The sequence below is a fragment of the Heterodontus francisci genome, chromosome 41, assembly GCF_036365525.1.
Source record: "Heterodontus francisci isolate sHetFra1 chromosome 41, sHetFra1.hap1, whole genome shotgun sequence".
Taxonomy (NCBI): Eukaryota; Metazoa; Chordata; class Chondrichthyes; order Heterodontiformes; family Heterodontidae; genus Heterodontus; species Heterodontus francisci.
In genome coordinates this window covers 18,980,777-19,002,680 of record NC_090411.1, presented here as the reverse complement: position 1 = coordinate 19,002,680, position 21,904 = coordinate 18,980,777, and the positions used below count along the sequence as shown (strand labels likewise).

Sequence of the window (21,904 nt, the reverse complement as noted above, 5' to 3'; positions counted from 1 at the left end):
TGATACAACTATAATGGCACTGTTGACTAATCACAGCAATCAATCTCTATTAAATAGTGTACAACAGACCCAGGCATAACATGATGAAAACCTCTGTAGGAGGGACCTTTGGGAACCATAGGTCCAAAGTCACCCATTCCTCCCAGGCACGCTACATTTAATCACTCATCATGTCCAAAATTACTGCTAGAGCTTATCCCAAAATGTTATTTTCTGAAAGAGATCTATCCAATGAATCAATACTAAACATTTCCTGTTCCATTGATTGACCACTCGATCACTGAAATATTGTTTCCGCAGATAAAGATTGAATTTATCCCATCCAATCACAAGCCATGTCGATTCTGCTCTTAACTAGTGTGAGGTGACTCAGTAGGAATATAACTTTGGGGAAGGTGAGAGAAACAGACCCACACTGGATCATAGCAGACAGCGCAGAGTGTAGAATGATCAGCTCAGTAGGAAATGCAATAGCATTGGTAACTTGGGTAAGAAGATACATAGGAATGGGAGGAGGCCATTTAGCCCCTCGAACCTGTTCTGCCATTCAATGAGATCATAGCTGATCTGTGCCCTAACTCCACATAGCCGCCTTTGCCCCATGTACCTTAATACCTTTGGTTAGCAAAAATCTATCAATCTCAGATGCAAGAAAGTTTAAACAAAAATAAAAACTGGGACTGAGGTGATCTCAGTTCGAGGTGAAAAAATTGGGACTTCTGTGGGTGGAATTTTATGCTCTCCCCTGCAGCGGGTTTGGAGGTGGGCAGAGCATAAAATCAGGTGGCATGGTGGCAGGGGGGGATCTCGCCACCATCCCGCCTCCGCCGAAATTTAGTCTGGGGTGGGAAGGCCTGTGAACGGCTTTCCCATTCTGTCACCAATTGAGGCCCTTAACTTGGGGGTCATTAACCCCCAATTAAGGGCCTCTTCCCTCTGCCGCTGCAATTACTTGTGTGGTGAGTGGTCCTGCTGCCGCAGGGGAAGCATGGCATGAAAAACTGTGCGGGCTGCTTCCCAGCACCAGCACTTAGTACCTGAACAAAGGACCCAGCATTAGGAAGTGGGGACCCGCTGAGAGCTACCTCCTGTTCTTGCTGCCGATACCCCTCTCCACTTTCCCCACAACCTCTACCCCGCGATCCTCTCTTGCCCTGATCTACCTTAAACCTGGTTCCAACGCCGCTCCTCTGTGTCTGGTTGCTGCAGCTAGACCAGGAGCCACCACCTCCTGCTGGCTTCTGATTGGCCAGCAGCTCTGCAAGGGGGGGACTTCCTAAAGGGTCCTAAATCCTATGGAAGACCAAATTTGCCAAACTGGCACTAAATTTGGCAGGCCTTCTAGAAAAGAGGAGACACGAGGATCTTGGCATCAGTTTCCCCCGATGTCATGACCCTCACTGCTATCATAAAATTCCCCCTCACGTGTTTGAAAGCATGGAAATCATAAACAGCCTAATGCTTTCATAATGCTGCCTTTAGCTGTGGCTCTCAGCAAAGACACTTCACTATGTGTACTTGGGTCTCCATCCAAAGCTTGCTTGGATGGGAGTTAGGGTTCTAACACTCCAGAATTAGCTGAGTCTCCAGGAATTGAAGGTTAATCTCCGGGACACTGATGCAATCAACACCCAGGAGAAAAATGAAGGGGGCATTAAAAAAATAATTGTATGCTTTTCCATTTTCTTTGAGCACTTTCATTTATTAATTGTAAAAATATAGGAGATTAGAAAATTGTCTGTTTGACTGGGAGTCAATAATTATTCGTTTGAGTAACAAAGGGTTGCATTTTCCCACAGAGGCTCGGAGGCAGCCAATTAGGAGGTCACAAATGGGAGCCCCGAGCCTGCACTTGCCAGCAGCAAGACCGGCGGAGCAACATTGGCTGTCTCCGAGCTCGCTGTCCTGTTAAGGACAGCAGGTAGGCTCCCGATGCTGCCAGCCCAATTGGACAGCCCACAACTTGAGAGCCTTGGCAGCCCCACCGGGAGAGGTGGGTACTGCTGAGGCAGGTTGGGGACCGCGAGGGTGCCTTAAGAAGGACGTGCCCTTGGAGGCAAAAATTTAAAGGAAAATTTCAGAGCAGCCAAACTTGTAGGCCCCTTGGAGAGGAACGGAAACCCATCCGGCTGAAGTGTTTGGGCCGTGGGTGCGGCCTTTTTTTCCCACCTCTGTTCAGTGGGAATGTGTCAGGGGTCCTCCTATTTTCCCGGTCTCCTAGTCCACCACCACAGAGCCAGGAAAATTCAGCCCAAAGAATTGGGAAGGTGGGGTCTGTCGCAAGGATGGACCTGTTGGGCGACCAATGGTGGGAGTGTGGGGTTGTGAAATGATTGATGGGGAGAAATCTTGTGATGAAATCTTCAGGAAAACTTGCTCAGTCTGCAAGCAGGACCCCGAGCTTCCGGTTGCTTGCCGTTTCAACACTCCCCCCTGCTCTCATGCTCACATCTCTGTCCTGGGATTGCTGCAGTGTTCCAGTGAACATCAACGCAAGCTCGAGGAACAGCATCTCATTTACCGATTAGGCACACTACAGCCTGCTGGACTGAATATTGAGTTCAATAATTTCAGAGCATGACGGGCCCCCCATTTTACTTTTATTTTTAGTTATTTTTTTCTTTTTTCTTTTTTTTTTGTGTTTATTCTATTTTATTTCATTTTAGTTTGTTCAGTTTGCTTACCCACTGTTTTTTTTCACGTTTGTATTTGCAGCTGTTCAATTTTCAGTCCGTTAACACCCTATCTGTACTAATGCTTTGCCTTTCAACACACCATTAACATATTGTTTACCTTTGCTCTACAACCTTCTGGTCAGCTATTCGGTGACCTTGTCCTATCTACACCTTCTCCTTTGTTATCTCTTGCCCCACCCCCGCTTTACTTGCTTATAACCTTTCACATTTCTAATATTTGCCAGTTCTGAAGAAGGGTCACTGACCTGAAACGTTAACTCTGCTTCTCTCTCCACAGATGCTGCCAGACCTGCTGAGTATTTCCAGCATTTCATGCTTTTATTTCAAACATCCAACTAGAGTTGGCAACCCTACTGTGAGACATTGGCAGAGCTGAAATTTAATTTTTTAAAAAGTTTTCATGCTATCCCATGAAAGAAGCAAAGGAAAGTCTATCTAGTACATAGTTAAAATCCAGAACTCACTGTGTAGAGAACTACAGAAGTAGATCCATGTCCCATTACTCCATAGTGCAGTGTAAGAAATTCCAGCAAGATCCTGTTTGGGACTGTGGCCTTCCATAAAAGGTTAACAAGTAACACTTGCCTACTCTGATTATGATATATTGACCAGGAAGTATGGACTTTGCTGATAGCCATATATTAAATAAGATTTTCGAGCAGTGACTTCTCAGTCTCTGCTGCAGTGTTGCTGACTTTAAGTACTTACATGCACTCTCGAAAGCAGCTTTCATCTGCTTATACAGCTTGTGTCGGAACTTCCAAGTCCGAAGTTCCCTGGTCTTATTGTGGAAATCAGCCTCTGAAACTTCGGTCCTGAGCTCCAACAGTTCTGTAATTTTCTGTCCTGCTTTGCTCACTAATGTAGTCAGGTGCATATCCCAGTTGCCTTCATTGACTGGCAGGAGAGATCATCAGCATGCAGAATGTGGAGATTAAAAGAAAAAGAGAGATAGAGAACAAACAGCAGTGATGAGAGTGTCGGTAAAGATATTGTCCTAGATTTCACACCAGCCTCAAGTGAATGTTGGGGAGGTGGGTGCAAAATAGCTCAGAGACGTCATTGTCCTGTTGCATTGCTTCCATTCCCCACTTCCCAGGCCCAGCATTGTACAGTGGCGTAACGAGGTAACATGCAAATGAGGGAAACACATCTTCCAATGTATGTCCTTCTATTTGTGTTTGAACGCTGATTGCCAAGGTCCCCAGTTAGGCCCAGGTGACCATTGTTCTAAGGTCAGTAGAGGGGGCACAGACTGGCAGGGCTGTGCAATGGGGCTCAGTGATGAAGAGCATAGAGCTGACCATACCCAGATACTTCAATAGTGCCCAGTGGCTCTCACAGCAAAAACCTACCCTGTCTGAGCAGGACTACCCAGCAGAGGCCGAGGGGAAGGCTCACCACCAATATTAGAATGACCCTGAGGTTGGAAGATTGGCCAGAGTTGTATATTTATGGTGGTCAGAAGCCCCACTTCACCAGAAAGGCACCATAACCCTATAATAGTGGCCATCATATTACCTATGATACACATCCTATCAGTGTTTATATGACTGGAAAGTATTACTGCTTTATGTACAAGATCTATTCCAGAGAACTGAGCACCAAATCTCAGCTGACACTCCTATCGCAGTACTGAGGGAGTGCTGCACTGTTGGAGGTGCCTTCTTTCAGATGAGATCTTAAACTGTGGCGCCAACTGCCTCAGATCAGTAAAAGATCCCGTGGCACTATTTCAAAGAAGAACAGGGGAATTCCCCCTGGTGTCCTGGTCAATATTTATCCCTCAACCAACGTCATACAAAAAGATAATTTGGTCATCATCTCACTGCTGTGCACTAATTACCTGCTGCGTTTCCTACATTACCAAAGTGACTTCACTTCAAAACTACTTCATTGGCTATAAAGTGCTTCAGAACCATCCTGAGGTCATGAAAGGCATTATAGAAATGGAAATCTTTCTTTTTCTTTTTGTTTATTATCCGCTTTCTATCCTCTTCTCCTGAAGGTACTGTTTCTTGTTGGCTCTCCTCCAGCTCCTCGCCCAAGTTGCCATTCTAAGTCCGTCAACTTAGACAGCGACTGTTGGAGGCTATTGGACCATGGAAAGTATCAGCCATGCTCAAACCTGTCCACATAGGCTTCTCTGGATAGCGTTTGGAAGTGAGAATCCTGACTGAATTCACCCTTCTTAACCTAGGCTGATTGAAGAGCCCCTACCACTGTTCCAGAACAGACCAGCTAACTCAGTACAGGCTAGGCATCGAAAGTGGAATCTTCCATATGGATCTGCCATTTTAATTTAATGTCAAGAAGTGGAATTGATTTTTCCAACTTTTCTCAGTGTCCACTGTCCCAAGTGGATTGATGAGCAACAATGAAATTAGGAAAAGGCAGTTTGAATATTGCAATTCTTCACAGGTTACTAGGTAGGGTGTCTCTCAATAATGGAATGCTCAATCTTTGGAAAGAAAAACGGAAGGTATCCACTTAGCCTTGTCCCAGTACAGTTAGTGTCGAATCTCGCAGTGGCGTTGATGCAATTTATGGGCTAGTTCCACCTCAGCCAAAGGAAAGCAAGGACTAGAGAGTCAAAGAGAAGCCTCCAGCATTCACTACTCACAATGATGGCTAGCCCTGGCTCCAGCATTCATTAAGAGGCTCGCCATTGAGATGTTGTTAGTCAGCACAGCAATATCCAGAGGTACCAGTCCATTGCTAGTAACCTCATTCAGGTCTTCCTGTGTGCCAGGTTGGTCAAGTATCCGCTGAACTGCATCAAGGTCTTCATGCTCCACAGCATCAAAGATTGAATCATATTGAATATTCTGTAATTTAAAAGATATATATATAAAGGCAGAAAACCTTCATGCAGTTTTGAGAGATATCATTCTGTATGCTGATTTGGAACTTATAATGAGCTGAATTGAACAAATTCTTCACTTCAAAATATATAATATTGAACTGCTGTGACCCCTAAAAATGCATCTTCTGAAAATACTTTCAGACTTCATGCTCTCATTGAATAAGCTGGGCACAATCATGGAGGCCTGCCAGAGACACTTCGAGTCCCACAGCCACATTCCAGTGTTCTGCAGTGATTCCCAGGCTTCTTCTTTCCTTTCTACTTTCTCCCTCTGTCTCCTTCTTATAATAAAATCCCATGTTTGCTGTCATCCAGTCACCATTGTCTGATTTACAACCCCGCCGTCCTATACTTTTGAATCATGACGGTGGCTTGCAAAATGAGCACTGGCACTTTTCCTCAGCTGTAGATCTCAGAATTAGAAAGAAGTTCGTGTCACAAATGGCCCTGTGATATTACAAATGATGTGTGAAATCCTTGCCATGTGTTGCAAGCTCCTGCCCCCTCATCATGAAGAATATAATTCAGCATTTTTACTGGATTGGCGAGCAAAATTACAACCAATTCGGATTTAAAAAATTAAACGTTTTCTGATATGTCCCTATTCATACACACAAAGTTCTCTCGATACCATCATTGACAGATACTGACCCACGGTTCCCTCTGTACCATCACTGACAGGTACTGACCAAGAGAGTTCCATAAGAATGTAAAAACATAAGAAATAGGCGCAGGAGTAGGCCATTTAGCCGATTGAGCTTCATCATTCAATAAGACCATGGCTGATCTGATTGTGGTCTTAACTCCACTTTTCTGCCTGCCCCCCATAATCCTTGAATCCCTTGTAGATCAAAAATCTGTCTAACTCAGCCTTGAATATATTCAAAGACCCAGCCTTCACTGCAGTCTGGGGTAAAGAGAATTTCTCCTCATCTCTGTCTTAAATGGGAGATCCCTTATTTTGAAACTGTGCCTCCTAGTTCTAGATTCCCCATAAGGGGAAACATCCTCTCAGCATCTACCCTGTCAAGCCCCCTCCGAATCTTATATGTTTCAATAAGATCACCTCTCATTCTTCTAAACTGCAATGAGTATAGGCCTCAAACTTTCTTCATAAAACAACACTTTCATCCCAGGAATCAGCATAGTGAACCTTCACTGAATTGCTTCCAATACAAGTATATCCCTCCTTAAGTAAGGAGACTAAAACTGCAAAACTGCATGCAGTCTCACCAATGCCCTGTACAGTTGCAGCAAGGCTTCCCTACTTTTGTATTCCTCCCCTTTGCAATAAATGCCAACATTATATTTGCCTTCCTAATGCTAACTTTTTGTGATTCATGTACAAGGACACCCAGATCCCTCTTTACCGTAGCATTCTGCAGTCTCTCTCTGTAAATAATACCCTGTTTTTCACAGACCTGAAACGTTAACTCTGTTCCTCTCTCCACAGATGCTGCCAGACCTGCTGAGAATTTCCAGCACTTAATGTTTTTTTTTCCGATTTCCAGCATCTCACAACATGCTTTCCTACCTATCTTTGTATCGTCCACAAATTTGGCTACAATACACTTGGTCCCTTCATCCAAGTCATTAATATAGATCACAAATAGTTGAGGCCCCAGCACTGATCCCTGTGGCACTCCATTAGTCACAGTTTGCCAACTTGAAAATGCCCCATTTATCCCAACTCTCTGTTTCCTGTTCATTAGCCAATCCTCTATCCACATTCATATATTGGCCCCAACACCATGAGCTCTTGTGAAGTAACCGTTTCTGCGGCACCTTATTGAATATCTTTTGGAAATCCAAATACATCTACTGGTTCCTCTTTATCCACCCTGCTTGTTAGATCCTCAAAGAACGCTAATAAATTTGTCAAACACAATTTCCCTTCCATAAAACCAATTGACTCTGCCTAATTGAATTATGATTTTCTAAATGTCCTGCTACTACTTCCTTAATAATGGATTCCAGCATTTCCGCAATGACAGATGTTAGGCTAACTGGCCTATAGTTTCCTGTTTTCTGTTGCACCAGCCCCCTGCGACATTTCTTGAATAGAGATGTTACATTTGTGGTTTTCCAATGCGTTGGGGCATTTTCAGAATCTAGGGAATTTTGGAAGATTACAACAAATGCATCCACTGGGCTGGATTTTAACGTGATCTGTGGTGGGGGTGGGGGGACTCAAGATGTTTCTGGATGAGGCCCGCTACGGACCTTGACACCAGTAGGGCCTGGCCCGATCCTCCCTGCGGCGGCGAGGCTCCCCACGCCCCAGTGCTGGGCAAAGGAACCACAATTTAAATATGCAAATAAATAAAATTTAAATACACATACATCCAATCTTGAGGGCAGATCGTGATGGCTGGCACTCTAGCGCCTTCAGATCGCATCCGGGGAAACGCGGCGCCACACTGGTGGGGAGGGGGGGGGGGGGGAGGGAGGAGGTAAGTTTGTCAGTGTGAGGATGGGAGTGGGACAGGGTCAAAGACACATAATGGGTATAGGGGATGATAGGAAGGATTGAACCTTAAACTTTGTGGAGTTTTGGTGGGGGGAAAGGTCAGATGTAGAAGGTAAGTGTTCTGGGGTGAAAAGGACAAATAGTTACTGCATTTGTCTTTAGGGGGGTGGGAAAGGGGCATAAGAAATTTATTTATTTAATTTTGGGGAATCTTTCTTTAAAAATGTAAATATGCTGGCAGAGCTGACTGCCCTTTAAAAATGGTGTCAGTGCCTGTGCACAGTCAGCTGACGCCATTGCCGGGGAGGGACAGCCCACCCTCTCCATGTGATTGGGCGATTAGGGGGGTGGGCCGCCCCGGCTCTTAAAATGAGCTGCCGCGCTTAAGATTGCAGCAGCTCTTTGCCGTGTGGCCCGCCTTACCACCGAGATCGACGGTGGACTCTTAGAATCCAGCCCACTATCTCTGCAGCCACTTCATTTAAGACCCTAGGATGCAGGCCACAAGTTCCAGGGGCCATTGTCAGCCTTTAGTCCCATTAGTTTTCCTGGTATTTTTTTCTCTAGTGATAGTGATTGTGTTAAGTTCATCCCTTCCTTTTGCCTCTTGATTTTCTGCTATTCGTCGGATTCTTTTTGTGTCATCTACGGCGAAGACAAATACAAAATACTTGTTCAAAGTCTCCACCATTTCTTTGTTTCCCATTATTAATTCCCCAGTCTCATTCTCTAAGGGACCAAGCCTTACTTTAGCTACTCTCTTCCTTCTTATATATTTGTAGAAGCTTTTACTGTCTGTTTTTATATTTCTTGCTAGTTTACTCGCATACTCTAATTTCTCCCTCTTTATTAGTTTTTTTAGTTATCCTCTGCTGGTTTCTAAAATTTTCCCAGACTTCTGGCCTACCACTAATTTTTGCAGCATTGTACGCCTTTTCTTTCAATTTGATACCATCCTTATACTTCTTAGTTAGCCAAGGATGGTGTATCCTTCTCGTTGAGTCTTTCTTTCTCAATGGAATGTATCTTTGTTGAGAGTTATGAAATATTTCCTTACATGTCTGCCACTGCTTCTCTTCTGTCTTACCTTTTACTTATTTTCCCAGTCCACTTTAGCTAAGTGTGTCTTCATACCCTTGTAATTGCCTTTATTTAATTTTAAGACTAGTTTCAGACCCAAACATCTTACCCTCAAACTGAATGTGAAATTCTACCACTCTTGCCTCGAGGAACCTTTACTATGAGGTAATTTATTAATCCTGTTTCATTACACATTACCAGGTCTAAAATAGCCTGCTCCTTCTCTACCATCTCTGACAGCCACTGACCCAGAGAGCTCCCTCTCTACCATCACTGATACTGACCCAGAGAGTTCCCTCTCAACCATCACTGACAGACACTGACCCAGAGAGTTCCCTCTCTACCATCACTGATACTGACCCAGAGAGTTCCCTCTCAACCATCACTGACAGACACTGAACCAGAGAGTTCCCTCTCTACCATCACTGATACTGACCCAGAGAGTTCCCTCTCAACCATCACTGACAGACACTGAACCAGAGAGTTCCCTCTCTACCATCACTGACAGACACTGAACCAGAGAGATCCCTCTCTACCATCTCTGACAGACACTGACCCAGAGAGCTCCCTCTCTACCATCACTGATACTGACCCAGAGAGTTCCCTCTCAACCATCACTGACAGACACTGAACCAGAGAGTTCCCTCTCTACCATCTCTGACAGACACTGACCCAGAGAGCTCCCTCTCTACCATCACTGATACTGACCCAGAGGGTTCCCTCTCAACCATCACAGACACTGAACCAGAGAGTTCCCTCTCTACCATCTCTGACAGACACTGACCCAGAGAGCTCCCTCTCTACCATCACTGATACTGACCCAGAGAGTTCCCTCTCAACCATCACTGACAGACACTGAACCAGAGAGTTCCCTCTCTACCATCACTGACAGACACTGAACCAGAGAGTTCCCTCTCTACCATCTCTGACAGACACTGACCCAGAGAGCTCCCTCTCTACCATCACTGATACTGACCCAGAGAGTTCCCTCTCAACCATCACTGACAGACACTGAACCAGAGAGTTCCCTCTCTACCATCTCTGACAGACACTGACCCAGAGAGTTCCCTCTCTACCATCTCTGACAGACACTGACCCAGAGAGTTCCCTCTCTACCATCTGACGGACACTGACCCAGAGAGTTCCCTCTCTACCATCTCTGACGGACACAGACCCAGAGAGTTCCCACTCTACCATCTCTGACGGACACTGACCCAGAGAGTTCCCTCTCTACCATCTCTGACGGACACTGACCCAGAGAGTTCCCTCTCAACCATCACTGACAGACACTGACCCAGAGAGTTGCCTCTCTACCATCACTGATACTTAATGACCCAGAGAGTTCTTGTCTCCTTTCGATAATATTGCTTTTTGAATTATTTTCATTTGCAGCGCTCCTCCATGTTGTCTTGTCAACATCCAATTTATATGTAGCTGACACGTGGAAAGAATGTAGGAAAACCTGACTGTGACTGGTCTCTATGGTAACAGCAATGACTGATCCCATTCTGTAGAGCTGGAAACCTATGTGGTGATAGTGCAGATTTCTTCAATTTACTACATGACTCACACTGCGGGTATATTTTACCATGTGACTCCCAGTACTGTGCTATTTTACTGCATCACTCATAAGATGCCTGTGTGCTGCATGAGGCCTACTGTGGTGTAATGTAGTAGTATTACACTGAACTTTACAGGGTAATTACACACTGTGGATTTAGTACAATGCAGAGCCTCTATCACCTCAGTTTCTGACATGCCCTTATATTTCTACTCGATATATACTATTGACAAGGAATGGTGAAATTGAAATCTTGGGCATTTAAATAGTCTGAGCAAAGATTCTGAAGGCACAGAGTGGGTGAGAAAGTAGGTCAACAAGCTGCAGTTTGTATCTAGTTCCTTAGCTCAGTTCCTTGGCCATTGAGATTGTGTCAGGTCTGACAGTGATAGAGAATTCTGTGCTATCGTCAGTGGTAGACTTCACATCCCTGATCAGAAATACTGGAGGATATATCAACGTATATGCTCGTGTGGAATATTAACACTGGCATGAACCTGTTGGGCCGAATGGCCTGTTTTTGTGTTGTAAATACTTTGTAATACGTTGTAATTCATCGAGCTCCTTCCTAGTTTACAGTACAAGATAAATCCTATGAATAAGGATGGTAAAGAGGAATTCAATTGGTAAGAATCTGGATTTACTCTCAGAAGTACCTCCCTTCTTAAACTAGATAAATAAACTGTTGATGACCACAGTCAAATAATGAATTCATACCAGGGATGAAGATTTCTTGCTTCTTTCTTTCTCCATTTTTTTGATGAGGCAGCCCTCGTCTGAGCTGGAGCCGCCCTTTAACCTGAAAGACAGGTTACGGTAGAGTCGCTTGGCAGCATTTGGAGACATGGGCCCAAGCGACTTTCTCCTCTGAAGAGGCTCCCTGATTGGCTGTGTCATTTTACTCAGCATTTACCTGGGAAGAAAGGCATTTCTAAATTTACTCTGCCAAGGATTTATGGAGGAAAAATTGACATTGGCTGAAAAATCATAGAGATATTTTTATGTCGCTTCCTCCTCTATCTTCATCATCCCCCTCCTCTCCCCTCTTCCTTCCACTCCCTCCGTCCCCCCACCCCTCTCCCTCCTTTCTCCATCCCCCTCCCTCCACTCTCCATCTCCCTCCCTGGTCCTCCCCTTCTCCCACTTCCCTCCCCCACCCCACCCCTCCTCCTCTACCACCTCCATCCCCTTCCTCTGCTCTCCATCCTGTCGTCCTCCCCTGTTTCTTTCCCCTCTCCCATCCTCTCCCCTCTCCTTCTCTCTCACCTAATTGTCTTCCCTCATGCCCTGAAGGTTGAGGTAAAATTCCATCAGTGGTATTACCAGGTTCCATCCCTATCTAATGGGGCAGACTAATCCTAGACCTTCGTCAGTGCTGCTCAGAATCAAACCACTGGGAAGTGTGCAACTGTGAGTAAAACCGATTATTGCTCTCTGACTGTTCCTCTATCTCTGTAAAAAAAAGTCGAGCCACTGGTTTGCATCTCTCCACAGTGTTGTGACGGAGATCTGGAGCTCAATGAATGGAGATTCTCAGGCACAGACCACCCCAAGGATGCAAGGAATGGAACTGCTCCAGGAAGCCTCCTGTCATCTGTCACAATGAGAGCTTCAGGGTGAGGAGCCTGAGATGCGAGATCTCTGCTTTGGAAAGGGAGGTGGCCTGGGCCAACTGAGTTAATGCATACACACCAACCTACAAACGTCAGAAGAAGGAATCAACTCAAAAAAGGACAGCACAACTGAAAATAAAAGCCTATATATCTTAGGCACTGCCTCCAGGTGACTGAATATGTTAAACTTCTCTTTTCGCTCAATTTTAGGATTTTGGTCACATTCTGCAAATCAGTTTGCTTTTGAAACCCAATGACCTCACATATGACATATAAAAATAAATAGTTACAATGGGAGTGCAGTGGAATGTGAATCAGTCATGAATTAAGTGGCAGTTACACTCATTATTCCATCAGCTGTATTATACGAGAGAAATAAACCTGAAGTATGTACATAAAATTGCAATAATTAATGTGGTGGATTTATATATTTTGAAAAGGGAGTAGTAATATGCTCTGATTGTGCAAAATTCAACTCTAGTGAAGGGAGATGTCCCTTCAGAAAGGAGGGCAGCAACTCACCTAGTCTGGCCGAACTCCCATCGATTAATTTAAACCAGCAGATCAACGACACACACGAATGGATGCTATTGGAGCGCAATATTGCAGCTTGGACAACAATACCTGAGGTTCAGAGCCGACACTGGGAGGTCATTTTCCCACACTTGATCCTGAAAAAACAATTATAAATTCAGGAGTGATGTCTAGCACTTATATTGACCTGGTGATAATCTTGCTGCCTTCATTACTGGGCAAACAGTTCAGTTCAGCATTAACTGGGAGGCTGGCTGTCAATAGTTTGGAAAAGAGCAGGGTTGGGGGGGGAAGGGATCAACAAGGTTCCCACTTCCAATCAGAATTCCTCCAAGAAAACCAGAGTGTGAACATCAAGAGAGGGCTCAGGTGGAGTGCTCCAGTAATTCATCCAGAACAGAAAGTCTGAGTCCAGATGGCAAGATCAGCAAACCAGTTGGCTACTGGGGTCCTGCGGTCAAGGCAGGTCCTGAGCTCACCCAACCTCCACACAGCTCAATGCACTTCTTAGCACAGATCACAGGATTGTGACCAGCAGCAAGATTCCTCTGTTCATGTTGGAGTGCTGAGGCCGATTGTAGTTTCCCTACCGTTGCAACAGCTGAGATCAGCTAACTCCACACAGGGTGGAGGTCAAACCTAGAACTTTCCTTGTTTGAATCTTAGGCAGGTGTGAGACTATTAGGATATTTTTCATTTTGGTCAGCGATGCCAGCATCAAGCATTCAGAGGTCAGATGTAGATCAGTGAAAAGAAGAGTGGGGTGCCCTTATTCTGCCCATTGTTGTGATAAGGACCCCATTTCCCCATGGCAGCCAATGTTATGACTTCTTTAAGTGAGATTCCCAATTAATTCACAATCAGGCTCAGTTTCATGTTGTGGGCCCACTGTCTACAGTTTTTATGATCTGGAATGCATTGCCTGAAAGGGTGGTTGAAAGCCTGAATCAACAGTAATTTCCACAAGCGAGTTGGATAAAGACTTGAAGGGAAAAATTTGCAGGGCTATGGAGAAAGAGCAGGGGAGTGGGCCTAATTGGTGAGCTGCTATAAAGGGCAAGTACAGGCATGATGGGCTGAATGGTCTCCTTCTGTGCTGTACGATTCTGGATTTTCCCTGTGGGCTTCTGAACCCTGCTGTTAGGCTGAAATGTAGGTCAGAAGCCCGCAATGTACGGGCAACACTCACTCATTAAGATTTTCCCCTGGCTGGGCAATTCAATTAAGGACAGTGGGCAGGCTCTCGAAGATGGAGGACCAATCTGAGGCCTTCCAGCTTGAAAGGAGTAGCAGGCTGCAATGGATGGTAAGTGAGGGACAGGCAACTTTTAAAATTTAGAATAAAAAATAGATTTTGTAGCTGGGGGTGGGAAGGTGTGGTGAGGGAAGGGGGAGCCCCTCTACAGGGTAGCATGTGGCTGCTGACGCACCCAGCCAGGCAGGGAGAGCCTCCAGACCTATCTGGAGTGCTGGTCCCATGGTCTGCTGCTGGAAGGTCACCTCCAGTCATCTAAATTGGCACCTGCTGCCTGCAGAAACCTGGATGCAGACTAGAAAATCCCAGTCGGCCTCTTGAATTGGCCTCAAGTCATGCTTAATGAGCCATGTCGGCTACCTACCACATGTGGGCAGGTAACCCTGCGGCACCAGCCCCCCACCCCCACAGAAATGGCCCAGGATGGGATGGAGCTGGGGAACTGGCGGGGCCATGTTTGGCAGGGTCTAAAATTCAAGCCCTATGATTCTATTCTATAAACAACAAGATTGGGACTGGCCCAAACTTATCTCACATAACACAGACAGCAGAGAAATTGTTTCTTCAGGTAAAGAAATGAATGGTTATGAAAACTCTTTGGTGTCAGCCTTGGCTCAATTTGTCACACTCTGACTCAGAAGCTTGTGAGTTCAAGTCCCACTCTAGAGACGTCAACACATAATCTCGAGCAGGGGTCAGCAGCCTTTTTTAAATTGCCAATAATAAAACTACTGGGACCTGCAAGACAAAAAATTTTGGCAGTTCTAAACCAAATACTTGGAAAATTGTCAAGTGTCTCTGGTAGAATGCATAATTTGCATATATAAAAAATAAAATACATGTATTGAATTTATGTATCAATAGAAAAAAATCAAAATTAAAACAGACTCAGCTCTGAATTATCACTTTTTTGACTTTTTTTAACAATAATTTTGTCAGTGAAGTCAGCTTTAAAACAAACTATAACTTAAGATGCATAGAATTAAGACAATTTTTCAGCTATTGACTCTCATGATTAAAAAAAAAGCTTCTAATAGCACATTCAGAATAATTTATCATCTCAGCTATATTAGAAACAGTAATGGACACAACCATAAAACCTGTTCCTCGAACCAGACATTATCGATAACCATGGTGTAGTGATACCACTTGAACAGGTTTATTTAGAGCATGATGATGTTTTTTGTTAAAATAATCATTTGAAACCATAAAGTGCAGCATAATGATTAGCTTTTTATTCCCCACAATAAAAACACAGCTTCTGTTTATCTTCAATTAATTTTTAAAAAGCTTTTCTCATGTTATTGCGATCCAACTGGGAACCGCAAATGAGATGTTAAAGAAACACATGCAGCTCCGGAGCCACAGGTTGCAGACCCCTGATCTAGACTGACACTCCAGTGCAGTACTGAAGGAATGCTGCACTGTTGGAGGTGTCGGCTTTCAGATGAGATGTTAAACTTAGGCCCCACCTGTCCTCTCAGGGGGACATAAAAGATCCTGTGGCTCTATTTTGAAGAACAGGTGAGCATTGCCTTTCTTCAGGTACTCAGGACATGGATCCCTTGGTGGTACCTTGTCCTATTTTATATATAAAAGAAAGAAGGAAACACACTTATACAGGGTTTTGTCATGTCTCTTGTCTCAAAGTGGTTCGCATACAATCAAGTATTTTTCAAATGCAATGACAATTATGTCAGTGAACGTTATGCAACAAAATCCTTCAAACATATTGAGATGAACAAGAGGGTTAATTCTTTATTTAATAGTTTCTGCTGCGTTACAAGAGATGACCCTGTAATTAGAAAGTTCTGCTGAACTTGCTGTTTTTCTGCGGCCAGACTACAAAATGGTAAATTAATAAAGGAAAGAAGTACTTTAGGAACCTTGAGATAAGCCATTACTTATCAGTGGGAAGTCACAGTGGGAGTGAAAACACTCTAGCCAGTACTTGGCAAAGTTATTTAGTAAGAATGTGGACGGGATTATGACATGATGTTGATAACCCAGTTGCCCCTTTATATAATAAAAGCAAAATACTGCGGATGCTGGAAATCTGAAACAAAAACAAGAAATGCTGGAATCACTCAGCAGGTCTGGCAGCATCTGTGGAAAGAGAAGCAGAGTTAACGTTTCGGGTCAGTGACCCTTCTTCGGAATCCGAAGAAGGGTCACTGACCCGAAACGTTAACTCTGCTTCTCTTTCCACAGATGCTGCCAGACCTGCTGAGTGATTCCAGCATTTCTTGTTTTTGTGCCCCTTTATATATCTGCTCGAAATTTACAACTTTGTTGCTTAAAGGCTAACAGCCAAGGTTACTTCTCCTGATCAGTATCCATTAGCAATATATAAGTGTGAGCCTGTCTTCTTTTGTATCATGTTTTGATATACATATAATCATTAAATTACAGTGCACTGAATTACTCGTTTGGATAGACATGCTGGAATAGAAATTGGTCATCGTTGGCCCATTTCTGATCAACAAAACACGGTCAAAAATAACCAATTTCAAAGGACTATGAATCCCAAGGATGCTTAACAAACACCCGACAACATTGTGGCTTGGGATGATTGTGAGGTACCTGGGACAGCCACCTAAAACAAACGTGATTGTGACTGTGACCAACTATCTCTCCTTGTTCTTCTCGACTTGTCTGCAGCCTTTGACATGGTTGACCACACCATCCTCCTCCAACAACTCTCCTCTGTCACCCAGCTAGGTGAGAACGCACTCGTCTGGTTCCATACTTGTCCAGAGAATCACCTGGAATAATTTCTTTTCCCACTCCCTCACACTGATGCTTTTCAAGGATCTATCCTTGACCCCCCCCTCCTATTTCTCATCTACATGGGACTGCTCGCAACAACATTGGAAAACACAATGTCAGGTTCCATATGTACGCTGACGATACCCAGCCCAACCAACATCCAGTACTGGAGGAGCAGAATTTTCCTCCAATTAAACATTGGGAAATCTGAAGCCGAAGACTGAAGCCAAACCCGGAGATGAGCTTCTGACCACATATCTGCTCCAACTCCATAACATTTCCCAACTCCAGCACTGCCCCAGCTCATCTGCTGCGAAAAATCTCATCCATTACCTTAAGATTTGATTATTCCAATGCTCTCCTGGCCGTGCCATAACTCGCACCAGGTCCCATTCACCCATTACTCCTGTGCTCCCTGGAAAACATTGGATCCTGGTCTGGCAATGCTTCAATTTTAAAATTCTCATCCTTATTTTCAAATCCCTCCATCCCTCACTCCACCCTATCTCTGTAACCTCCTACAGCACTACAACCTTCTGAGAAATCTGCACTCCTCTAATTCCAGCCTCTTGTGCATCCCCGATTTTAATTGTTCCACTATTGGCGGCCGTGCCACCAGCTGCCAAGGCCCGAAGCTCTGGAACTCCGTCCCTAAACCTCTATGCCCCTCTCTCTTGTCTTTAAGATACTTGTTAAAACCTACCTCTTTGACTAAGCTTTTGCTCATCTGTCTTATATCTCCTTATGGGGCTCAGTATCAAATTTTGTCTGATAATGCTGTTGTAAAGCGCCTTGTGATGGTTGACTATGTTAAAGGCGCTATATAAATGCAAGTTGTTGGTCCAGATTTTATTGTGATGACGGGGGTCCCGGTGGCAGGCCAGAAGGCGGGAGGTGAACTCGGCCAATTGGAAGGCCGGCAGCTGTGCAGCACCAGCAACGCCACTGGGCACTGCCGGGAGTACAGGAGGCTTACAGTACAAAAGGAGGAGACCCCAGGATGAGTGAGTGGGGTCGGGGTCGCTGGGGCCAGTCAGGGTGGGGGGCATTAGCGAGGGTGATGAGGGTGTGGGATCGTCCCAGGTGCGCGGCCATCACTGCCGGGTATGGGGTGGGGCCCTCAGTAGGGATTCCCCCCCCCCCCTCCCGGACCCTGCTAGGAGGCCGCGAGGTTTTACCAGGCAGCATCTCCACGCGGTGGCAGGCCCCTCCATCCTGCACAAAATTGGGGTGGAGGTGGGAAGAGGCCCTTAATTGGCCACTTAACAACCTCAACAGGCCTGGGGTGGGAAGGCCATTTTGTCTTCCCCCACCCGCCTCATTGCCTGTCTCCAAGGGCAGCATAAAATCTTGCTTGTTGCTTTTTATTAGGACCCCTCAGGGCAATGCTGGGTCTGATCCACTCAAGTTTCATTGGCATGGAAGGGACTGAGCAAACAGACAGCACTGAAAAGTTAAGTATAATTTTTTTTAGATTTTAATGTGGAGCCAGAAGGAGCAGGAGTGTTTTTCCGACTCCACTGCATTGCTTTGATCAGTCCGCTTACTGCTGTTCACCTCCCCACTATCCCAGGGTTTAACTGAAGCCACTGATGGCAAGGCAAGCAGCTCAAGATTCAATTCCGGTGGAAGCATGATAGGCACCGGCATCTCACCCAGAATATTTAAATGAAGCCTGAGGCCTATTTTGGTCTGGCCTCTCGGTTTGGGCTCACACATGAATCTGGGCCTGAAATCTGCTGATGTCTATTTACGCTATCATTGGGTTCCTCCATGATTATTAGTTTGGCAACACTTAACAGCCAGAATTTACGTGTGATTTAGAGTGATAAATCAGCTAAAATTAGGCCTTGCCCGTTTCCCAGTGATAGCATCACTAACTAACATCCCTCAACTAATGTCCCTAACTAAGATGCCTAACCATCCCTAAACTAACATTCTTAACTAAAATGCTTAACTAACTTTTCTAACTTATGTTACTAATCTTGATGAGTGCAAATGATTAAAGAAACAGGCAAGTTGAAGGCAAAAAGTGCCTTGGGGAGGGCAATCCACAGAGAAAGCATTTGCCATTTTCATATTAGAGAGTCTCCCTTTAAAGCAACCCTGAAGCAATTTTGTTTGTGTCTCGATATAGGATTATGGCTGTGAAAGAGTTAATCATTTGTTGGAGAAGTTGTCAAGTCTGATTTTGCAAAGTTACCATTTATGACAATTGATTTGAGGAGCTGATCAGGTGCTAGCCTGTGCTTGTAGAAGTGCCATTAACACCAGATATACAGAACATGTTTGGAATAATAAATAAAAACAGGTACCCTGCATTTCATAAAAAGGAAAGATACACTAATATTTTGGGTTCTGATGAACGCGCACTTCTGACCAAGAATCTCCATCAGATACATTGACTTATTGACCCAAAACTTGCTGGAGTGAGGCATCTCGTGGTGAGTGCCATGATTGGACTTTTCCTCTCACCCTTCAGATCATATTTTTGCAGCAGCAAATTCATGATATTCAATGCGGAGACACACAATGAGGTTTTACTTTTCATTTTTTGCAAGGCTAATGGCGGACAGGCAGACATTGTCCAGCAATTATGTCATATTCCTTCCTCGCCACAAATTCCAGATTTTTTACACATTAATAATGGTGGGTACCTTGAACTCGCCATTATTTTTCCAGCAATTTCTGCTTCTTTGTTTCACTTCAATGAGACAATGAAGGGCTTCATGTGTGTATCCAGATTTTCTGTTTTTATTTCAGGTTGTTGACATTTACAGGTTTTGACCTTTTATGCCTATGTTTGTTCTCAGTGGTTCTCCAGAACAGCACAGTGTCTCCTTCTCTAGATATGGACTCCTCGACTGTGCTGAGTGCATATGTATAATTAGCCTAGATTACAGAGTTACTGACCCAGGAGTCAGCACTGAGATGCATATCAGCTATGCAGTAATAGACAATGGTGAGTTGTCCTTGGTACAAACTACGTAATTTCACCACAGTTAACCACAATTTTAGCATGATTATTAATCCCTCTTCTGTTGTCACGCAGTGTCAGATCACTTCCGGAAGATTTATATATCAACATGCACAGAGAATCAAATGAAAGCACATTTTGCCTATGCAAAACTGGCAGATGGAAATGTAGTACAAGTGCACTAAGTGTTTGTACATGAACAGAATGTCCTATCTTGCATTGTAGCTGATGTGTTTTTGCACACTTCAGATGGTCACAAGGTTGATTTAACAAAAAAAACCCTTTTAATCTGTAACTATCAATGTGAGCAAAATAGTGACAATGTGCGGTTACCGAGAATGTGATTTTGTTTGTGGGCAGTTCAGCACAGGAAAGGAAAAATTTGCATTTCTGCAAAGAAAGTAAAGAAATACTTGCATTGATATAGCACCACTGGATGCTTTAGTGTCAATGAAGTACTTTATTTTTAGGTGTAGTCACTGCTATAATGCAGGAAACACAGCAACCAATTTACACATAACAAGGTCCCACAAACAGTAATGAGATAAATGGCAGAGGAATCAGGTTTATAGTGATATTGGTGGAGGAATAAATGCTGTCAAGGACATCAAGTAGAATTCCGGCTCTTTATTGGGTAGACCCATGGAAGCTTTTACATCCACCTTCAAAGGCTGCAGTTTCTTCCAAGAAATGGCATCTCTGACAATGCAGCACTCCGTCAGTACTACAGTGCAGTGTCAGTCAGCCTAGATTACACAGTCAGGTCCTGGAATGAGGCCTAAACCCACAACTTCTGATTCAGAGGTGAGAGTACTACCACTGAGCTGGCACCATTGCTGCGGAGGGGAGTTTAAAATAACATCAATCTTTGTTATTTGTTGAGTTTTATTGCACCACACTTAAAAGATGACTAACACTAAACAAAAATAATAGATTACTGTGCCTATATCTAAACAGTACAATAGCCACTTATGAAAGAAAATTAGCAAGCTAGGTACAAAGAATAGATATTCTCCCCTTGTTTGCTAAATGAGTAATTTCAACAACCCCTTCCCACTGAGGTGCTGGTAAAATGAGACCCATTTACTCCCCACCAGGGTAATGTGTCCTCTCAGGTACACGTTCTTCTCACATATTGCACAACTCATACTGATTATATACGAGTCAACAGTGAAACACGTCAGTACAGTACTAGACAGGAGTGAGTTGCTCCTGTGTAATTTACACTCTTTAATACACTTACCCTCGATTTTAACTTACACAACAGCAATTTGTATTTGTATAGAGCCTTTAATGTAGTGAAACATTCAAGGTGTTTCTTAGGAATGTTATCAATCAAGATTTGACACCGAGTCTCATAAGGAGATGATAAGATAGGTGACCAAAAGCTTGGCCAAAGAGATAGGCTTTAAGGAGCATTTTAAAGGAGAAGGGAGAGGTAGAGAGACAAAGACGTTTAGGGAGAGCATTTCAGAGCTGAGCACCTAGGCAGCTGAAGGTAAGGCTGGAATTGGTGGAGCAATGAAAATCAGAGATGCTCAAAAAGGCCAGAATTGGAGGAGTGCAGAGTTCTTGGAGGGTTGTGGGGCTGGAGAAGGTTCCAGAGGTTCCCATCTTGCATCCCCTCTGCCACACCACCACAAAGTCCCAGATAACGCACATCAAATTAAATCAGGTCAGTCAGCAACTGGAAAAGAAATGACAGTTTAATGCTTTATGTTGGTGGAGTCTTGCTCAGAACCAGTGGCAGCTCCCTACTGCTGCTATGGAAGGAAGATCATTTTTTTAACCGGTCCTTAAGTTTTAAATTGACTGACTGCAAATTTAGAGCATCTTCTGCTTTTATTTCAGATTTTCAACAAGTTAGCATCTTTCTTTTGATGTTGCCAAATCCATCATACCACTTACTGAGGGTAACTATCTATAACCTACAAGCCCAATGACTCCCACAGCTAGCTTGAATGGACTCAATCCCATTCTCCCAGTTTCTCTGTCTCCCGTCGCATCTGATCTGATGATGCCACCTTCCATGATATTGCTTCTGATATGTTTTCCTCTTCCCTAAACCGAGGAATCTCCTCCA

At 44.2% G+C, this 21,904-nt stretch overlaps 1 protein-coding gene across 1 annotated transcript in view; it reads right to left on the bottom strand.

The window, feature by feature from the left end:
• Window positions 1–21,904, bottom strand: part of LOC137353290 (ankyrin repeat and fibronectin type-III domain-containing protein 1-like) — a 125,268-nt gene that overhangs the window by 51,489 nt on the left and 51,875 nt on the right. Inside the window, exons 2-5 of the mRNA XM_068019402.1 lie at window positions 12,809–12,957; window positions 11,391–11,586; window positions 5,320–5,524; window positions 3,405–3,593 (exon numbers count right to left, since the gene is read on the bottom strand). Coding sequence (XP_067875503.1) covers window positions 3,405–3,593; window positions 5,320–5,524; window positions 11,391–11,582 — 586 coding nt within the window. The 5' untranslated portion in view covers window positions 11,583–11,586; window positions 12,809–12,957. The remainder of the gene's footprint in view (window positions 1–3,404; window positions 3,594–5,319; window positions 5,525–11,390; window positions 11,587–12,808; window positions 12,958–21,904) is intronic.